At 28.5% G+C, this 19,896-nt stretch overlaps 1 protein-coding gene across 1 annotated transcript; it reads left to right on the forward strand.

Annotated features, from left to right (window-relative positions):
* Positions 1-18,393: 18,393 nt before the first annotated feature.
* LOC133676241 (MYB-like transcription factor ETC3) lies at positions 18,394-19,590 on the forward strand. Its single transcript, XM_062097885.1, has 3 exons — positions 18,394-18,646; positions 18,813-18,900; positions 19,392-19,590. Exons 1-3 carry the CDS (start codon positions 18,583-18,585, stop codon positions 19,525-19,527), a joined length of 288 nt encoding a protein of 95 aa, XP_061953869.1. The 5' UTR covers positions 18,394-18,582; the 3' UTR covers positions 19,528-19,590.
* Positions 19,591-19,896: the final 306 nt, after the last annotated feature.

Consider the following 19,896-nt stretch of genomic DNA (forward strand, 5'->3'; position numbering starts at 1 on the left):
GTTTTTCTCCCTGCAATGATGGTCCTAAGTTGAGAAAATGGTCCCCAACAAGAAGAGGCTCTAAAAAACTAGTTAAGTATCTCATGCGGAGTGTTTAACAACCTTGGGGGATATAAATAAGGGGAGGCATGTGTAAAGAGAATATTAGAAAATTGAAAGGAGAAGTGCTGGCTACGTTTCCATGAATCCTGCAGACTGTTTTATCTAATCAGTAGATGGAAATAGCTTGCCTAATATTGAGATTTTGCCATAAAATCGGGTTGGTTTTTGAGAATAAGATTAGAGGAACAGGAAAAAGAAATTATTTACTGTTGCCTATTACAAGTGGAAGATGCCATGGCACTCCACTTTCCACCAGATAGAAATCTCTTACGTGATGGTTGGCTAATCAATTAACATGCAGTACGTTTATTAAATGTTCTCTGTCCCTTTGTGTCTGGAAACATTTTCTCAGGTGATGTATATAATAATACACTTTTAATTTTATCGTGTGAGAAAAAACACATATACAAGTGTTTGTGTGTGCACCAGCTGTGACACAGATACACACATAAAGCTGCATTCTCATCAGTGAATTATGACATTTATTCTTATTTATGCCTGTATCATCATCACAGAGTTTTTCAAGGGTGATCATGTTCCTGATGGTTTTAATAAAGGGATACTGCTGAGCGTGCAAATTGAAAAAGAAAGAAAGTTGTTTTTTTAAATGCAACCCATAGTTGAGGAGGTGTACATGGTTTTTACTTTATTAGCATTGCTGTGCTGTGTTAGAGTGCATCATGAAAGGATCTCTGCATATTTTTATCCTTCTCTGCACACTTTTTGTACAGGTATATATCCCATTCAAAAGAACTGCTGTGTATGCCTGCGTTAATAAATCATTTGTTAAGATAGCTGTGCCACTTTCTTAATCTTATGCTGAGATATAAGACATTGCTGTTGATTATGATCAAAATGAATGCAACATGCAGGACTGTGTTTTAAATTTTGGAAAACACTGCTCCCACCTCTTAAGAGCCGAAACTTTATGAATTATTGAAGTTGATTTTCCAGATTTGCATCAGCAGTGTACACTGCTCATGACACTTGTGGCTTTCTGAAACAATAGTTCTTCAAAAAACATGTTACTAAGAGTTAAATCTTGACTCATAATTCTTATCTTTCATTTCATTGAAAAAGAACCGTGATAGTTTCATAAATTCTGATGAGTAAATAATAATCTAGTCCCTGGGTGTTCTATGTTTTTGTAAGTTAGTACTTCTGACTTTGAAAAACATAAGCCATTCCTTGACCAGAGTTGACTGTTGTTTCTTTTTCTGAATGTCTAAGTTGCCCTTTTTAGAAGCATTTTTGGTTTTGTTAGCAAGAGGTGAGATTGGAAAATTTGACTAAAAATGAAGGACATTTTAGGGGGAAAAAACAATTGAATTGTCACCAAAAACTAAGGGAGGACTAAGTTGCAAATAAATTTAAAAGTACAGGGATTCATTGCTCGTTTTTTAAAAAAAAAACTAAAAGAGGATTAACTTATTACTTTGCTGAAAACATAGGATTATAGGAATTCAATAATAGTTTACTCTATTCTGATAGGGCTCCTGCCACATGAGAATACTGATATACATGAACTTGTTAAGAACCTTAATTTTCAAAAAATGTTCCAATACACTTATAGCTATGTAGGAGTTTTTTGAACGAACTGCACTCCATCGTATACTTCAGGAGTTTATTGATGAGAAGAAATTGGGGAAAGCTTTAACCCTAATTTTTATAGTGATGAATATAAACGCAATTGAAATTTTCAGGGAGTTATACCTTTCATTATTTCTTGAAGCTCGATCTCTTTACCAGACAAATCATTTATCCAAAAGTAGTCATGAACTAGTAATGGTTTTCAATCAATTCAATATTGATGGATATAATTGAAAATAAAATTCAACTAAAAAATAATTTGAATCAACCTGAGTTAACTTATCAAAACTGAATCATGAAACCATGATAACCTCATAGAAAGCAAATCAAAATAAATTATAAAGCTTAATTTGCAATTAATCCAATATTAAAGGATAAAATAAAAAAAAAGATAAAAAAAACACCCTAGTCAACGATCAAACTTGTGATCCAGGTCATGAGACTAGAATAATCTCATAGAATGCAATTCAAAATAAATTATAAAGCCTAATTCTTACTCAACTCAATGTTTAAGAATGGAGTTGGAAAAAAAATAATTAAAAAATAATCTAAGTCAACACGGTTAATCAGTAAAACTCGTAATCTAAAATATGAAACCGAGAAACTCTATAAAAAACAAATTGAAATAAATTATGAAGTCTAATACTTAGTTAATCCAATATTAGAGGATGAAATTGAACAAAAAAACTAAGTTTGAAATAAAAAAAATTCATGCAAATATGAGGATCAAAGTGAAAGAAGGCTTAACTTTATATTATTCATTGCTACAGTAAAAATTCAAATTCTTTTAGTATATGTGCAAATTAAAATAAAATGCATGAAAATGGCTACTGATAAATCTGCATTGAGGGTCTTGGCCTGGCGGTGGGAGGGGCTTGTCTCCTTCCACTGTTCCTGGGTTCGAGTCCTCATTTGCACGTCTGTTATCCCCGCGATGTCTTACATGCCCACTGGGTTTGCAGGGTATTCAGTGGGCCGTGGGATTAGTCGTGGTGCACGCAAGCTGGCCCGGACACCCACGTAAATCAAAAATAAAAAATAAAAATAAAGAAACTCTTTTTATGATACAAAACATACTGTTTCTTGTGTGTATGATACGTTTACAATTTTTCATCATAAACTTAGGTAATTAAAAAATTGGTATATTTCCATGTACAAGAGGTGCATATTAGAACATTAAGAGTCATCACCCTTAATTGTTAGAAATTAAAAGATTATATGAGTAATTAAAAAAAAAAGGTTGAGGGCTTGTGTTAGCAATTTAATTCACAGAAGGGGACAAAAGCTAATGAAGAAAATCACCGGTTGTTAGAAGTGTCAAGATTTGCAACTTGCCAAGCCACGGTTGGATTATTTTGGAGGTAGTTTTTTTTTAAAATAAAAAAACTACATCTCTTCTTAAAATAATTCATAGATAAGTGATTTATATTTAATTTAATGTCATATAATTATTAAATTCAGTTCAGTTTGTAGATCTGGAAACTAGCACTAGACCTAGCCATGTTAAAAAAATAATCAACTTAAGATTGGCTTGGTTTGATTTAATAGATCTAATAGGCAATTTATCATTGATCTGGTTAAGATCCAATTTAAAATTTTAATTCATTAAAATAATATTATTTTGATTTTTTAAAAATAAATTAAAAATATAATAATATTATTTTGATTGACGATCTCAGGTATGGTGATGATTCAAGTTGGGTTTAATAACTTTGACATTGAAAATAATTTAAAAAAAAATACATCTTTTCAGTGTATTTGAATCTGACGAATACCATTAAGATTTGGTTCACCGGTTGATCGAGTGTAGGATGCAACTAAACTAGACCAAGTCACATCATTTTTTGCTGAATTAATACACTATCAGTGCAGCAATTACCTGTATCTTTTCCAGCTTACCATGTAAACAAATGAAATTACACATGATATGATTGGACAACAGGACCACTTTACGTAATCTGTCTGCCATGAACCTGGGAAAATTAAAACTTGTGGAGGATAAGTTATTCAAAGTACATATTCCAATCACAGTGTGCAAGCAGTATAAGATTTTCCTTAGCCCAGAAAGAGATTGATGCTAGGGCGCAATATGATGTCGAGAAGCATCAGAGAAGAGATAGTCCTTTGCTGCTTTCGCTTGGATACATGCAGGCGTATGAACGAAATACTAGTTGTGGGGTGGGGTAGGTGTGGCATAGCAGATGCCAAAAATCAAATCTTTCAGGATCCCTAGTAGATGCATATATAAAATGGAAGAAACACATGGAAAGTGTTGCTTGTTTCAATATTTTTAATCCATCCATGGTAGATTCAGGCTATTTAAATTATAGTTTTGTTTTTAACTATGGACAGACTTGATCTTGATATCTTCATCTAATAAAATGATTCACTTCCCTCTTCACCGATTCATTAAACCAATGTTTGGTAGTTAAAATTATGTTTTTAAAAAGTTTAAATATTTGTTTTTGTTTAAAATTAATTCTTTTATATTTTTAAATTGTTTTGATGTTAAAAATAGTTTTTTTAAAATAATAAAATAAATATTATTTTAAAATATTTTGAAACGCAAAACACTTTGAACCGCAACCACCATTACATTTTCAAATGCCCCAAAATGTAGCAATATATATAGTATAATACGAACAACCTGGTCTGACGGATAACCTATTGGTTGAACCAAAGAAATGTATAGTAGGTTAACTGGATTCTTATCTAGGTAAAGTTTAATAACGTTGTTGTTTAAGAGGTAAGAGGAGTAAACTAGCCTGAACCAGGCTCGATACGAGCTTGCTGATGCAAGCCTATATGATTCCCATACCAAAGGCTTGGCCCAAGAAATGATTGTGTTTGTTTTTTCTACGGAGGCGAGTCTATAGAATTGAATGGATACTGCAGAAAACATCACAGATTTATTTATAGATTAGTATGACAGAGTTTGTGCTAGATGAACAATTTGTGCTAGAGATCGAAAGTTTTTAAATTTCATGTTTGAATTAAATTTTTTTTTAATTTTTATTTTAATTTTAGGTTTTATGTTTTTTTTTTAATCTAACTTAGGATTCTGATTTTTCTATAAGAATCGGTTTCTTTATGTCATATTTAAAGAGGTGTAAAATTTATTAAAGAGACAAACTATATTAGAAAAAAAATATTCAATTATAAAATACAAAATTCAGCCGATTCTTTTCTCTTGATGGTTTTTTCTTCTTGTGTTGTTTCTGTCTACTTTAATTTTTTGTATTATTATACAAGATTTAAATCTTATAAAAGACAAAAAAAGAAAAAAGAAATTAGTGCGGTTGTATCAATTTAAATGTAGATGATTTGTTTCAGTCTACCAAAGGTGGCTACAAATTGCACGTTGATTACAAAGAAAAAAAAAATATCTAGTCTGTTCTTAATATAATAGGACGAGTTTTTCAGCCTAATTAATTGAGAAAATTACATACATCCTTATAAGATGACTAACTTTGGGGAAAAAATTGTCTGGTCAGCCCCAGCTCACAGTCAACTACTAAAATTTCCTGATTAGTTATAACCTAATGTATGCTTTGTGTCAATTTAAACTTTGATAATATGGCCTTGATCTTAACACTTCTGGGTTGTTTATGGTGGCGTGTTTGAGGGTATGATTGTAGTTATTTTTTAAAGTGTTTTTTATTTGGAAATGTATTAAAATAATATTTTTTTTATTTTTTAAAAATTATTTTTAACATCAGCGTATCAAAATAATTTAAAAATATAAAAAATATATTAATTTAAAAAAAAATAAAAATAAAAATTTTTAAAAAAAAACTTGTTATATAATTTTTATTTTTATTTTTTAACTTCTGTAATGGCAAAAGACAAGACCTTGGAGAATGTTACTGATCCTTATCTGTAAATCCACTCATCCAAAATGGAAGATATAATTAAAAAAAAATAAAAATAAAAAAATAGGGCAGATTGAGACTTTAGAGTCACTTTACAGCTAATATCTCTAATATCTTGGAGCAATCGGCCAGCTGATGGAGAAAGAATTGTCACTTCAGTTTGAATCCTTTCTTGTTAAGCTGATGGGTTCGATCCAATAAAGTGAGAAAACGTATATTTACTGAAAGAATATTTGGAATTTATTTATAAAACATGTAGTGAGCTCTTCTAAGATTGAATTATATTTAATGTCAATTTACATTTAAATAATTTATAAACTAAACTATGAGCGTTCATAGCAATTAAATATATTTATGAATTTTTAGTTTTTATATCTTATAAATAAGTGTCTTGAATGGATAGAAAATATTTCATGGAATTTTTTTTATTTGCTGTTAGTTTTTTTTAGATTTGTTTTTTTACTCTTTTATTCTACTCTAAAACTTAGATCCTACATAATATATTTTTTTAATTCAAACAATATTATTTGAAAATATATTTAAACAAGATAAAGTTAGAGATTTAAAATCATAGAAGGTTTATTAAAGAAATGTTTTTTGCACTAAATAAAAAGCAATAAAACTTTTAAAAACAAATGATTAATCCATACAACAACATAAAATTTCAGTTCAATCATATTCTAACTTTAATAAATAAGTATTTTATATTATTTTAGTTAAGTAATATTTTAATATATACTTTAGTATGCATATGGAAATTAGTTTCAATATCTTATATATGATTTAATATTTATTCTATTAAGAAAAAACTAAAATTGCTTAGTGTTTCACTGTGCAAATCCACAATGAAACGCTGAGCAGTCTTCTTTTTTTTCTCTTGTTTTTTGTTTTTTTCCCATTTTTTTTGTTTTCATTTTTATTTTTTTTTTGTTTATATTTTTTTTGGTTTTCTATGCCTTTATGGGTTTTTTTTTGCTTTTTTCTTTGTGTATTTTTCTTTTAATGATTTTTTTTTGTTTAATTTAGTTTGTTAATATTAATTTTTTAATTTGGTTATTAAATTTTCATAAGACGGATCCCGGGTTTGACGGGTTAACTTGGTTTGACGAGTTAACCCGAATTTTTTTCTTTTCTTTTTAATTAATAAAAAAAACTAAAACTGCTCAGTGTTTCACTGTGCAAATCCACAGTGAAACGCTGAGCATTCTTCTTCTTTTTATTTTTTTTTTATTTTTTTTATTTTTTCCCTTTTTTCATTTTTTTTCTGTTTTTATTTTTTTTGGTTTTCTATGCCTTTATGGGGATTTTTTTTTGCTTTTTTCTTTGTGTATTTTTCTTTTAATGAATTTTTTTGTTTAATTTAGTTTGTTAATGTTAATTTTTTTATTTAGTTATCAAATTTTCATAACACGGATCCTGGGTTTGACGAGTTAACTAAACAGTTTTTTTTTCATTTTTAATTTTTTTCTGTTTTATTTATTTATTTATTTTGCTTTTTATGCCTTTATAGGTTTTTTTTTTGCTTTTTTTTTCTTTGTGTTTTTTTTTCTTTTAATGAATTTTTTTGTTTCTTTTAGTTTGTTAATGTTAATTTTTTTTTTAGTTATCAGACTTTCATGACACGGATCCCGGGTTTGGCGAGTTAAACTGGATTTTTTTTTTGCTTTTTTTAAAGTTTGACGAGTTAACCCGGAATTTATTTTTTGGTTTTTTTCTTTTTAATTATTTTTTTTCATTTATTTTAGTTTTTTAATGTTAAATTTCTTTCTATTTAATTATCAGACTTTCATGCGTTGTATCCCGGGCTTGACGGGTTAACCCGTCAATTTTTTTTCTATTTACTTATGAAACTTTCATGACGCGAATTTCAGGTTTGACGGTTAATCTGGTTTCAAGGGTTAACCCAGTTAATTCAGATTTTTTTTTCTTCATTAGTTTTTTTCTTCCTATTGGTTTTTTTTCTTTGTTTTTTTTTAATTAATCTATTTAATTATCACACTTTTATTACACGACCTTACAGTCAGACCTATATTTAAGACTCTTGGGTCTGGTGTTGTAGCCAGACTCACTTAAACTTGAGTCATGTAAGTTTAATATTATTATTAATATTATAAATATTACTCTTGGGTCAAGCGTTGCAGCTAAACCAAAAGCTCTTGGGCATATCTTTGCAAAAAGACCCAACACTCTTAGATCTTAACCTTTTTTGATATTTTTTATGCAAGAAAAAAAATTAACCCGTGGCGTGTGCCTTTATTTTTTTTTCTCTCTTTTTCTTTTTAAGCCTTTTACTGTGGATTGCACAATACAGTTCACTGTGAAAAAGCTGATGCCTTTAGTTTTTTTTTTGTCTTTTTTTTATTATTTTTTTTAATTTAGTTTCTTAATATTAAATTTTTTCTACTTAATTATTAGACTTTCATGACATGGATCCCAGTTTCGATATTAATCTTTTTTTAATTTATTTTATTAATAATAAATCATTTTTCTATTTAGTTATTACACTTTCATGACATGAATTCCAGGTTTGATGGGTTAACCTGGTTTCGCGGGTTAACCAAGTTGATTCAGATTTTTTTTATTTTTTCTCATTAGTTTTGTTCTTCCGATTTTATCTTTTAATATTGTATACAGTTCACAGTGAAAAGGCTAAAGCCTTTAGTTTTTTTTATACCTTTCACTGTAGACTGCACAGTGCAATCTACGGTAAAAAGGTTGATGCCTTCTTTTTTTTTCTTTTTAATTAATTTTTTAATTTAGTTTGTTAATATTATTTTTTTTCTATTTAATTATCAGACTTTCATGACACGGATCTCAGGTTTGACGGGTTAATCCAGTTAATTTAGATTTTTTTTTATTTTTCTTCATTAGTTTTTTTCTTCTTATAAGTTTTTTTTCTTTTATTGTTTCTTTTTATTTAATATTTTTTTATTTAATTTAGTTCATCAATATTAATTTTTTTCTATTTAGTTATCGACTGATGACTTTAGTTTTTTTTCTCTTTTTGTTTTTTTACTGTTTTTTATGCCTTTAACTGTGGACTGCACACTGGAGTCCACAGTGAAAAAACTGGTGTCTTTTTGTTTGTTTTTTTCCTTTTTAATTAATTTTTTTTGTTTAATTTAGTTTGTTAATGTTTAATTTTTTTTCTATTTAGTTATCAAATTTTCATGACACGAATCTCGGGTTTGATAGGTTAGCTCAGTTAATTTTGTGTTAACCCGTCAAAATTTTTTTTTCTATTTAATTATCAAACTTTCACGACATGAATCCAAGGTTTGATGGGTTAACCTGGTTTGAAGGGTTAATCCAATTAATTCATATATTTTTTTTTCATTAATTTTTTTCTTCCTTTTGGTTTTTTTTCTTTTTAATTAATCTATTTAATTATCACACTTTTATGACATGACCTTGCAGCCAGACCCACATCCAAGACTATTGGGTCTGGTATTGCAGTCAGACCCACTTAAACTTGAGTCATGCAAGTTTAATATTATTATTAATATTATAAATATTACTCTTGGGTCAGGCGTTGCAGTCACACCCAAGACTCTTGGGTGTAGCTTTGCAAAAAGACTTAATACTTTTAGGTCTTAATTTTTTTTATGTATTTTTTATACAAAAACCATTAACCCGTGGCATCACGCTGGTCATGTAACTAGTATTTATACTAGTTTGATGCTATGATTGCAAATTTACAACTAAACTTATAATTTTACATGATTATATATTAAATATTATATGCTCAAATGTCAAGTTTCTTGAAAAAATATCTCTACAATCAAAGAATTTATTTTGCTCATGAATTTTCTAACAAAGTAGAGAATCTTGGCCATGGAGGAAATCAAATAATCAAAATCCATAAATATCTAAAACTTCTATAATAAAGTTATATTGGAATTTTTTTTTTAATCAAATCTATCATGCTTGAGCTTAAAAGAAAATGATGTCACAAAAGTCAAAGAATCATTGCGTAGAGATTGAGCAACATCCTTGGGTGAGAAGTTGGCCATGGAGGAAATATTAAACAATCAAGATTTTGAAGTTTACAACTAGAATAACTTTCTTAATAAAAGTTAACAAAAACATTATTAAAAAACCCAAAAAAAAAGAAAAAAAACATGAGCACATTGAGAAATAATGTCACAAAAGTAAAAAGATGAACGTGTACAAATTAAGTACGTAATCATAGTTTGGTGATTTTTATTTTATTTTATTTTAAAGTTAGAGTTTTTCATAATTGCCAACATTACAAACGTGTATCTTTCTTAATTTCACTTTACATTAAACAATCAAAGAATTCATCAAATTAAGTCTCTTATTCGATTTTGTAATCATCAAAGCTAAAGTTAATGCTCCACACTTTTAATGTTTGGAAATAAATTAGTTTTGTTTTTTTTAATATTTCAATATATTTATTCTATATGTATACTAGTTTTATGCTATGATTGTAAATTTACAACTAAACTTATAATTTTACATGATTATAAGTTAAATATTATATGCTCAAATGTCAAGTTTCTTGAAAAAATATCTCGAGGCAGAGGGGGTTGGCAGGACCCCGTTCTTGCAAGGAAATTTTTCCCAACCCCTTCCTTGTATAAAATAATTAAAATTTAAATTTTTTTAATTTATTTTTTTTTTAATTTAGCCCTCCTTAATTATTTTTTCTTGCTCCATCCCTGTCTGCAATCAAAGAATTTATTTTGCTCATGAATTTTCTAACAAAGTAGAAAATCTTAGCCACGGAGGAAATCAAATAATCAAAATCCATAAATATCTAAAACTTCTATAATAAAGTTATATTAGAAATTATTTTTGAAAAAAAAATCAAATCTATAATGCTTGAGCTTAAAAGAAAATAATGTCACAAAAGTCAAAGAATCATTGCGTAGAGATTGAGCAACATCCCTGGGTGAGAAGTTGGGCCATGAAGGAAAAATTAAACAATCAAGATTTCGAAGTTTACAACACTAGAATAACTTTCTTAACAAAAGTTAACATAAAAAATTATTGGAAAACCAAAAAAAAAAAACTATAAGCACATTAAGAAATAATATCTTGAGTTTGCTCCACGGATATTACTAGTTTGAGTCTCACAAATCTCAGGGACACTGGAAACTTATATGGTTGTTAACTTCAGGGCCTGTTGAATTAGTTAAGGTACACGCAAACTAATCTGAACACCCATATTAATAATAATAAAAAATAATGTCACAAAAGTAAAAAATCCTTGGGTGAGAAGTTGGGCAATGGAGGAAAAATTAAACAATCAAGATTTTGAAGTTTACAACGTACTAGAATAACTTTCTTAATAAAAGTTAACAAAAAAAATTATTAGAAAACTCAAAAAAAAAAAACCCATGAGCAGATTGAGAAATAATGTCACAAAAAGTAAAAAGATCCTCGGGTGAGAAGTTGGGCCATGATGGAAAAATTAAACAATCAAGATTTCAAAGTTTACAACAACACTAGAATAACTTTCTTAATTAAAAAAAAAATCTAAATTAACTGGGTTAATCTATCAAATCAAGTTAACATGTCAAACCTGAAATTCATATAATGAGAATGTGATAACTAAATAGCAAAAAAATTAATACTAACGAACTAAATAAAAAATAACAATTAAAAAGCAAAAAAAAAACTATAACTAAAAGGCATTCGCCTTTCACTATGGATTTGCATAGTGCAATTCATAATGAAAAAAAAACCCTATAACTAATTATATATATTTTTTTCAAATTCATTAATTATCATATTAGCAATATTAATATTAATAATAATAATAATAATTTTAATATTAATAATAATATTAAATTTGCATGACTCAAGTTTAAGTAGGTCTGGCTGCAACGCCTGGCCTTAAAGCCTTGGTTGGGTGTGTGTCTAACTGCAAGGTTATGTCATAAAAATATGATAATTAAATATAAAAAATTTTAATATTAAAGAATAAAATTTAAAAAATTAATTCAAAATAAAAAAACAAAGCAAAACACTATTTCAATCGATGAATAATGCTTGCGAGGAGGGATACAATAAAATTCTCTCATAAGATTATGATAATCTAATGAAAAGTAAACAAAAAAAATCATGAAAATTAATTCTCAATAAAATCAAAATTAAAAGATGAAATTGAAAGGAAAAACCAATTAAGAAAAATAAAAAAAATCTGAATCAACTGGGTTAATCTGTTAAACTTGGGATTCATGTCATGTGAGTGTGATAACTAAATAGAAATGTTTTTTAATGTTAACGAATTAAATCAAACAAAAATATCAATTAAAAAAATAAAGAAAAAACAAAATAAAAATATTTTAAAAAAATAAAGAAAAAGACAAAAAAAACCTATAACTAAACATTTACTATGAATTACACTATACAATCCCACTTGATTAGTTTTGATTATAGTTAATGTCACAAAAGTAAAAAGATCCTGGGTGAGAAGTTGGGCCATGGAGTAAAAAATTAAACAATCAAGATTTCGAAGTTTACAACGTACTATAATAACTTTCTTAATAAAAGTTAACAAAAAAATTATTATAAAACTCAAAAAAAAAAAAAAAACCACGAGCACATTGAGAAATAATGTCGCAAAAGTAAAAAGATAAACGTATACAAATGGAGTAATCATAGTTTGGTGGTTTTTATTTTATTTTATTTTAAAGTTAGAGTTCTTCATAATTGCCAACATTGCAAACGTGTATCTTTTTTAATTTCACTTTACATTAAATTAAGTCTCTTATTCGATTTTGGAATCATCGAAGCTAATTAAAGTTAATGCTCCACAATAAACTAATTTTTGTTTTTTAAAATATTTCAATATTTTTTTAATGATTTGCTATTCTCAAATAAAAAAATAATTTTTTAATATATTTTCAAACAAATATTATTTTTAAAAATCATCTTTAATCACCCGCACCCCCACGCAATCAACAAATAAATCCTTGAATGAGATCGCTCCTCCTGTACAAATTTACAGGTCACAGAGGCGTGAGGATTAAGTAATAATTTACTGTGAAAATAGATAAGCTATGAATTGGCAAAGATGAATTAGGGGTCCCTTCATGTATTTGTTTTTTTCTTTGATATGAAAAATGGGTGTGAAGACAGACAGACTGATCAATTACTCTGCATTTGGTCAAAACTTTATAGTTTCTTCTTATAATTTAGATTTATTTGAATACTATTAAGGCCCGTTGATCATAGTTGACAGTCCAACATGCATGTGGGGGGTGAGTTTTGGTAAATGTTGGTGTTGAACGCTATTATGACATGTTTATTTTGATTATAACATTTATTTAATTGTTAAGATATATAAAGATTTGTTTAATTTAAGAACACTACAATGTAGTTTGATTCTGTTATTTTTTAATAAAAAATTATTTTTTTATAAGAATTTTAAATATAAATAAATTATTTTGTTTATTTTTCAAAACAAAGAAACAAGAGAATATATAAATAAAGATTTTTTATATACAATATTATCGGATATAAATATATTTATAATTTTTTTCTCTACAACCAAATTGCCATTAACTTATTAGTGATCTAGTTTTTTTTAAATAAAATCCCGACTATTAAAAAAAATATAACCCTTTTAATGATGAATGACAAATCTCAAATTCATGATGAAATTAAAAGGCTCCATTTAAGTATAATTAGTAATTTCCATTACATTTTGAACTAAAAACTCGCATAATATGGTTTGCTCCTCCCGTGATTTTAAAATTATATAATTATTTAGTAGATAGTTCAGTAGTAAGAACTTGAGATTAAGAAGTATACTTTCTTTGTAGTCTCAGGTTCAAGTCATGTAGTTGCCAATATAATGACCACTGGAGGTTTACATGGTCGTTAACTTTAGAGTACATGAAATTAGTCGAGATATATACAAACTGACTCGGACATCCACATTAATAATAATAAAAAAAACTCTCGTAATGTTCTTGTATAACAAATAATTCACCTTTAATTATTGGGTTTTGTCAGTTCTGCATTATTTGCTCAGTTCAGCTATTTCAAGAAATATAAGTTTAAATAAAATGGAAAGGAATGTAGTGTTAAAGGGTTGATTTGGTGGTTAAAAAAGTTCAAACATTATATTAAAATTTATTTATTTTATTAAATATACAAGAACAATACAGTGGTGTGACTTTAAAATATATATATATATATATATATATATATATATATATATAATTTTAGGATTTGAGAAAATTCTATCTCTCAAAAAATATATTTTATAGGTTCGGATAAGTAAAATCTAACTCTTCGAAATTTTTATAAAAGTTACATGTTTTAATTTGAATTCAATACTTATCATGGAGATTTCAAACTTTTTATTATCACGTTACGACTCGAAACTTTAAATATATCTTTATCAAAAGAAAAGGAAATCATTTCAAGTGTTATGACTATGAAGTTACGTGTTTAATCTTTATACGCACAACAACTGTATCACATGAACATCACATCGGTGTCTTTCATTTCAATCACGACTCAAGTGATTACGGTTCTTGAAGGTCTTGTCTGCATCATTGAAGAAATTTTGCGAAAATCGGAATATTAAAAAATAGATGATTTAACGGCATAAATTATGGGACATCTTCTTTTAATTCTTTTTATTTGATTAATATCAAGGTATACATTTGCATTTGTGAGTGATGAACCTCATTGAAAGCCATTGGTTTATTTAATAATTATTTGATTAAAAATGCTAATGATTTAAGAGAATTAGTAATAAATAGATTTGTTCCCCCACCTTATTATCCCTTTGAGAAATATTTTTTTTAATATGTTAATTTAGATTTGAATAATCTATTTTATATCTTATTTTTTAAAAATTTTAATTCTGGTATCTTTACTTAAAAAAAAAAACTAATTACGATAGATGTCCACAGTTGATTTGATCACAAAATTTAAATAATAATAATAAAAATCAGTCCAACCAAACGTCAGGTGAATCATTCTCGAGTCAACCGTATAGATCTAACAAATTTTCCGGTTCAAAACAGATCCACAGAGTTAGACGAAAAACCATTGGCTGTGGTCAAAATTCAATGGTTCATGTATGATTACCTTTTAATGTTCCAATGATTATCTCTTAACAAATCTAATCCTTCAATCAAACATAATTTCATCCTATCCACACAACGAACCCTGGATCAACAAAATCCTAACCGATCCCATTGTACTTGAAATTCTGGTGGTAGTTGTGGAAGCCCCTCACTAACCAAACCATACCATACCGTATGTAAGAAAACCGGAACGGCTCCACAGGTCAACTCGGTGTATGATGCTAGCCAGTTTACACAAAAAACAGGGGGAGAATTGATCATGTTGACCGATCAAAACCCAATTAAAATACATTGATTTTTTTTTAAAATAATATTGTTTGATTTTTTAAAAAATTTCTTTTAATCAACCTTGGTTGATGTATCCAGGTAGAACTTACCTCGATTCAGGGTTTAATTACTATTGACCGTACCATTTATCCCATGCCTCCCAAATTCCCAAGATTGTAGTATTTCTTTTAACAATAGTATTTGCGTACTCACTTTCTTGGGCTAATGTAAGGTTTAACATTTCTTGTCACGAATCTCTACACTCACATTATTTTCCCTAGTCCATGTGTTTCCGAGTCGTGCTTGTCGTTAAGACAAGCCAGGCAACTCAAATCATGGCACATATATAAGAATTGGACAAAAACTTGTGTTCAACCAAAATGTTAGGTTGGACCCTTTTTTTTTTTCTTGGGTTTCAATTTGTTTGAACTTTGAACTTTGAAATATATATATATATATATATATATATATATATATATATATATATATATATATAGTTAGCAAACAGAAAAGTAATGTGATATATCTTTCTATTCTGTTGGATATATTTGTTTAAAAATATTCTGTATATCGTTTTCCTAGATAATGTTGGACCCTAGCCCTCGACGAAGGACCGCTCTATCTACCTATTTGTAGGTCTAGCACAATCTAACCCCATGCATACAGAGGCACAATGGGGGTTGAGTACATTTTTACATGGCCCATAAAGTTTTATTTGTTTTTCTTTTTAAGCCTTCTACTTTAGTTTTTGACAGAGAAACCCCCACGATTCTGATCCTTGGCCACACGTGTCGCCCCATACAACTATGTGACGATATGGATATAAATAAATGGATGAGGGAATAATGGGTGACTGAGACTTTGAAAATGCGAGGGCTGGCAGGCTCGAAGATGTAGAATGAGGGTAAAATTGAAAAAAATTGTAAGACTTGGGAGGACCACCTAATGTAATTTACCAGAGACATTTGGTGTTCATGGCACGCTACATCTTTAAATTTGAGTTCATGGGTATTAGAGAATAATATAAATTATATTATGAGATTTCACTTAACAGTTTAAGCTATTAGATCGAGATAGTTTTTTGATATGGTATCAGAGCTTTGATAATCAAGCAGTCACGAGTTCAAATCTCATCGTTTTTATTTATTTGATAAAACTTAAGTACAAGATAATATGGATCTGTATAAGTTTCAAATCTAAAAAAATTTTATTTGAAAAAATATATTAAAAAATAATATAAATTAATCATGAAAACTTAATCTATGACAATGGGTTACCTTCTGGCTTCAGGAGTTCTGGACCACTGGGAAGAAAGAGCCATGCATCCTGTTTATTTTAAGCATCAGAACTTGTCCCACTATGATGAGTTGATGACTGTATTATTCCTCATGCAGTGACAACAGCTGAAGACAAACGTAAAATAAATAATGGGACTGATGAATTTGATCCGTTTATTGTTTTTATATTGCATATAACACACACACACACACACACACACACAAGACACACACACTATTTCATGTCATATATTTCATCTTTTTATCTAGCAAGAATATATATATATATATATATATATATATTACTAGTATAATATTAGCTCGCGCTCCACTATGGGTTAGATTTAAAAAAAAAACTCAAATTTTAATATTAAGATGAAGTTAGATTGGATCGATTTTAGTCACCTTACAACCTGGATCATGGATTTCAATGAATTTAATAATTTTGTTGTTTTTGAAAATTATTTTTATTTAATTTTATGATAAAATTAAATACTTGTAAAATCAAGCATCAACTATATAAAAAAACTTTTATTTAAGATCATAATAACTTTATAGAAAATAAAAAATAAATAAATCATGAATTTCAATATTTCCCAACCAATCCAATATTAAAGAAGAGTGAAATAAAAAAACAATTAAAAAAAATTAAAGGAGCAAAAACTATATATATATATATATATATATATAAGGTTTACCATGCTAAATCCGTGAATCGGGTAACTCGAGTCAACACGTCAAATCCGCAAACTAAGTAATGGACTCCATTAATTAATAACTTGTTTTTTTTTTTCTAAACTATTGTTTATTTAACTATATGATAACAAAAATAAACAATCACAAAATTAAGTATCAAATAAATATTGAGACTCTTTTTTTTTTAAGATTATGATAATTCATAGAAAACAAAACGAAACAAATTATGAAACTAAATTCTCAATCAGCCCAATATCGAAAGATGAAATCGAAAAAAATAAATTTAAGAAAAATAGACTCATAGACTTTCTAAAATTTAATAATAGATTTTTTTTCAAAATTATTTTTTTACTATATGATAGAAAAAAAAATAGACGATCACATAATCTAATTTAATTAGAAAAGAAAAGTACCCCGCTAAACCCATAAACTGGGACAATCAAGGTTACCTCGCCAAACTCGTAAACCGGGTCATTGCTCCATAAAATTTAATAGCCTGTTTTTAAAAATTTTAATAAAATTTTATTTACCTAATTTTTTTTAAAAAATAGACCATACTGCGATACTGAGATATTTTTCCAATACCAACCCGATATTGAGATATTTTTTTAATACTGCAATAACCATATAAAAGGCAAATTAAAATAAATTATCAACTCTAAATTCCTATAAACACATCATATAAGAACTAAATTAAAATAAATTATTAACTCTAAATCCCAATAAACACATCATATTTTTTATATAACATTAATTTATATATCTTAAGTATTAAGCTAAAAAGTGTATAGAAAACATTGTTTCTCTACACTCGTTAGCATTGTAAATTACAATAATAATCTCATTGTTATAAGCAGTCATTGTTTTGTGCTTATTCTTTTGTTGCCATTCCTTTACATAAAACTAAAGTTATTAAATTTATTGGTAAGAGCTTGAGACTAAGAGGTTTTTTTATTTTATGGTTTCAAGTTCGAACCATGCGGTTGCTCATATAATGGTCACTGGAGATTTACATGGTCGTTAACTTCAGGGCTCGTGGGATTAGTCGAGGTGCGCGCAAGCTGGCCTGAACATCCACGTTAAACTAAAAAAAATAATTAAATCCATCTTAAGTTATGTGAGCTCAGGTTCATTTAAAATACCATTGTATTAAGATTTTTTAAAAAATAAATATAAGAACATTGTTTTGAAAATTAAATTTTTTGAAAATTAAATTAAATTAAATTTTGAATAAGTTGATGGCATCGCATATTCACAACTGCTAGAATCAGTTTCTAAATTTATCTTGTTTCGAAATGACCCGTCAAGATAGATTGCGTTTAATAACACTGCACAAAACATTACTAGTTGATAATCAGCAACAGCTTGCCAACATGTTAAGTACTGTAGATATACAGGATTTGAAAGGGCAAAGTTCCTGAAATACCCCGCCCCTCTTCCCCTCCAATTTTGAAAGAGGATCTCTCTATTTACTTTAGGTTGTCAACTACAAGTCTACTGCATGCCTAAAAGTCAACAAACAGAAATTTTCTTGGTTGGTTGGGATGCATATGTGGTATTCACTTCAACATAAATTTAGTCTTCTGGACTAGAGGTTGGGCAGGATTGCTTCCAAGCTCACTTTGCATCAAATAGTACCTCATCAACTTTGGCAAACTACTAGCTTTCTCTACTATCTTTTTCCTTATTCTGCTTCTTTGGATGGAGAGTATGAACCGCCGCCGCCGCCGGAAACAACCTAAAATTAACAGTTCTGAGTCTGAAGGTTAGTTAAGAATTTTATATTCTTGGTAAAAAGCTCTGGCTTTCAGCTGTTTTTTCTAGCCCTTAAAGCAGTTAATTCTGTTCTTTTACAGGTGCCTTTCTTTGTAGAGTCTATATGTACTGAGATATAGCTGGCTGTTAATTTCTTCATGTTCTTTATTATGCAGAGGTCAGTAGTATTGAATGGGAGTTCATAAACATGAGCGAGCAAGAGGAAGACCTCATTTACAGAATGCATAGACTTGTTGGTGAAAGGTATGCTAACACATTCTGCTGATGGCTATCTTTTCTATTATGATCTTCAACTAGTTTATCTTTTTGGTATGTGAGCAATCAATTATTCTATCGTTTTGGCCTTCAAAGGGTGGTTTATGCAGAAGCAAGAGTTCTCTAATTTGCTCCTATCCAAAAAGAAAAAGAAAAAGGAAAACAAGAAAGACAACTCCGAGTTGTTGCTCCTTAATTCTGCAAAAATGAATTCATTCTGCTAGTGTAGCATTTATGGATGGATGCCCTTATCCTAAGACCACGCCACTACTAATTATTAAATGACCAGACCAGGCCAACTGGTGGATTAACAAGAAGATGCCTTCTGCACTTTCTTGCAGACAAAAAGTTCCTAGCATTTCACCGTTTCATACTCAAAATTTGTCCGGTCTTTCAACAATGCACATCAACATATGTATAGTCATATTGATGCTTACATTGATTGATTCTTAATATCATAAAATGGGACTAATTTGCAGGTGGGATTTGATAGCTGGAAGGATTCCAGGCCGAAAAGCAGAAGAAATAGAGAGGTTTTGGATAATGAAACACCGCGAAGGGTTTGCTGAAAACGGAAAATTGTATAACGAAGTGAAGTCTAGGACTTCTAGTTGAGCATTAACTTGTAATGGTTTTAAACAGTTTTTTACTTAATTTTGTTGATTGTTTCCTTCTGTATTCGTTTGTGGTTGTTTGGCTTCTGAAATTTGTGCAGGGTTTTGTTTAGTTTCTTTGCCAATGAAATTAATTAACAAAACTAATCTTCTTAAGGATCAATCCTTGTATTGGCTTGCTCATTTAAGTAGGAGCATATTGAGGCAGCCATTGCCTTCAACTCCAAGACACATGTTCTTTAAATGCTGCTCAGAATTTTAAATTGAGGAAAAAACTGCAATACGATGGATGGCTCCCATCTCAGGATTGAAGAGTTTATATTTAATTTGTAAATAATCATATTCATGCTATCCAGAGCTGTTCAATGGT

The sequence above is a fragment of the Populus nigra genome, chromosome 16, assembly GCF_951802175.1.
Source record: "Populus nigra chromosome 16, ddPopNigr1.1, whole genome shotgun sequence".
Classification (NCBI taxonomy): domain Eukaryota; kingdom Viridiplantae; phylum Streptophyta; class Magnoliopsida; order Malpighiales; family Salicaceae; genus Populus; species Populus nigra.

Excerpts from the sequence above, each read along its gene's own strand:
- LOC133676241 (XM_062097885.1), top strand. The coding sequence starts at position 18,583 with ATGGAGAGTATGAACCGCCGCCGCCGCCGGAAACAACCTAAAATTAAC. Across the intron at positions 18,647-18,812 it reads TAACAGTTCTGAGTCTGAAG|AGGTCAGTAGTATTGAATGG; the intron begins GTTAGTTAAGAA and ends TTTATTATGCAG. Across the intron at positions 18,901-19,391 it reads CATAGACTTGTTGGTGAAAG|GTGGGATTTGATAGCTGGAA; the intron begins GTATGCTAACAC and ends ACTAATTTGCAG.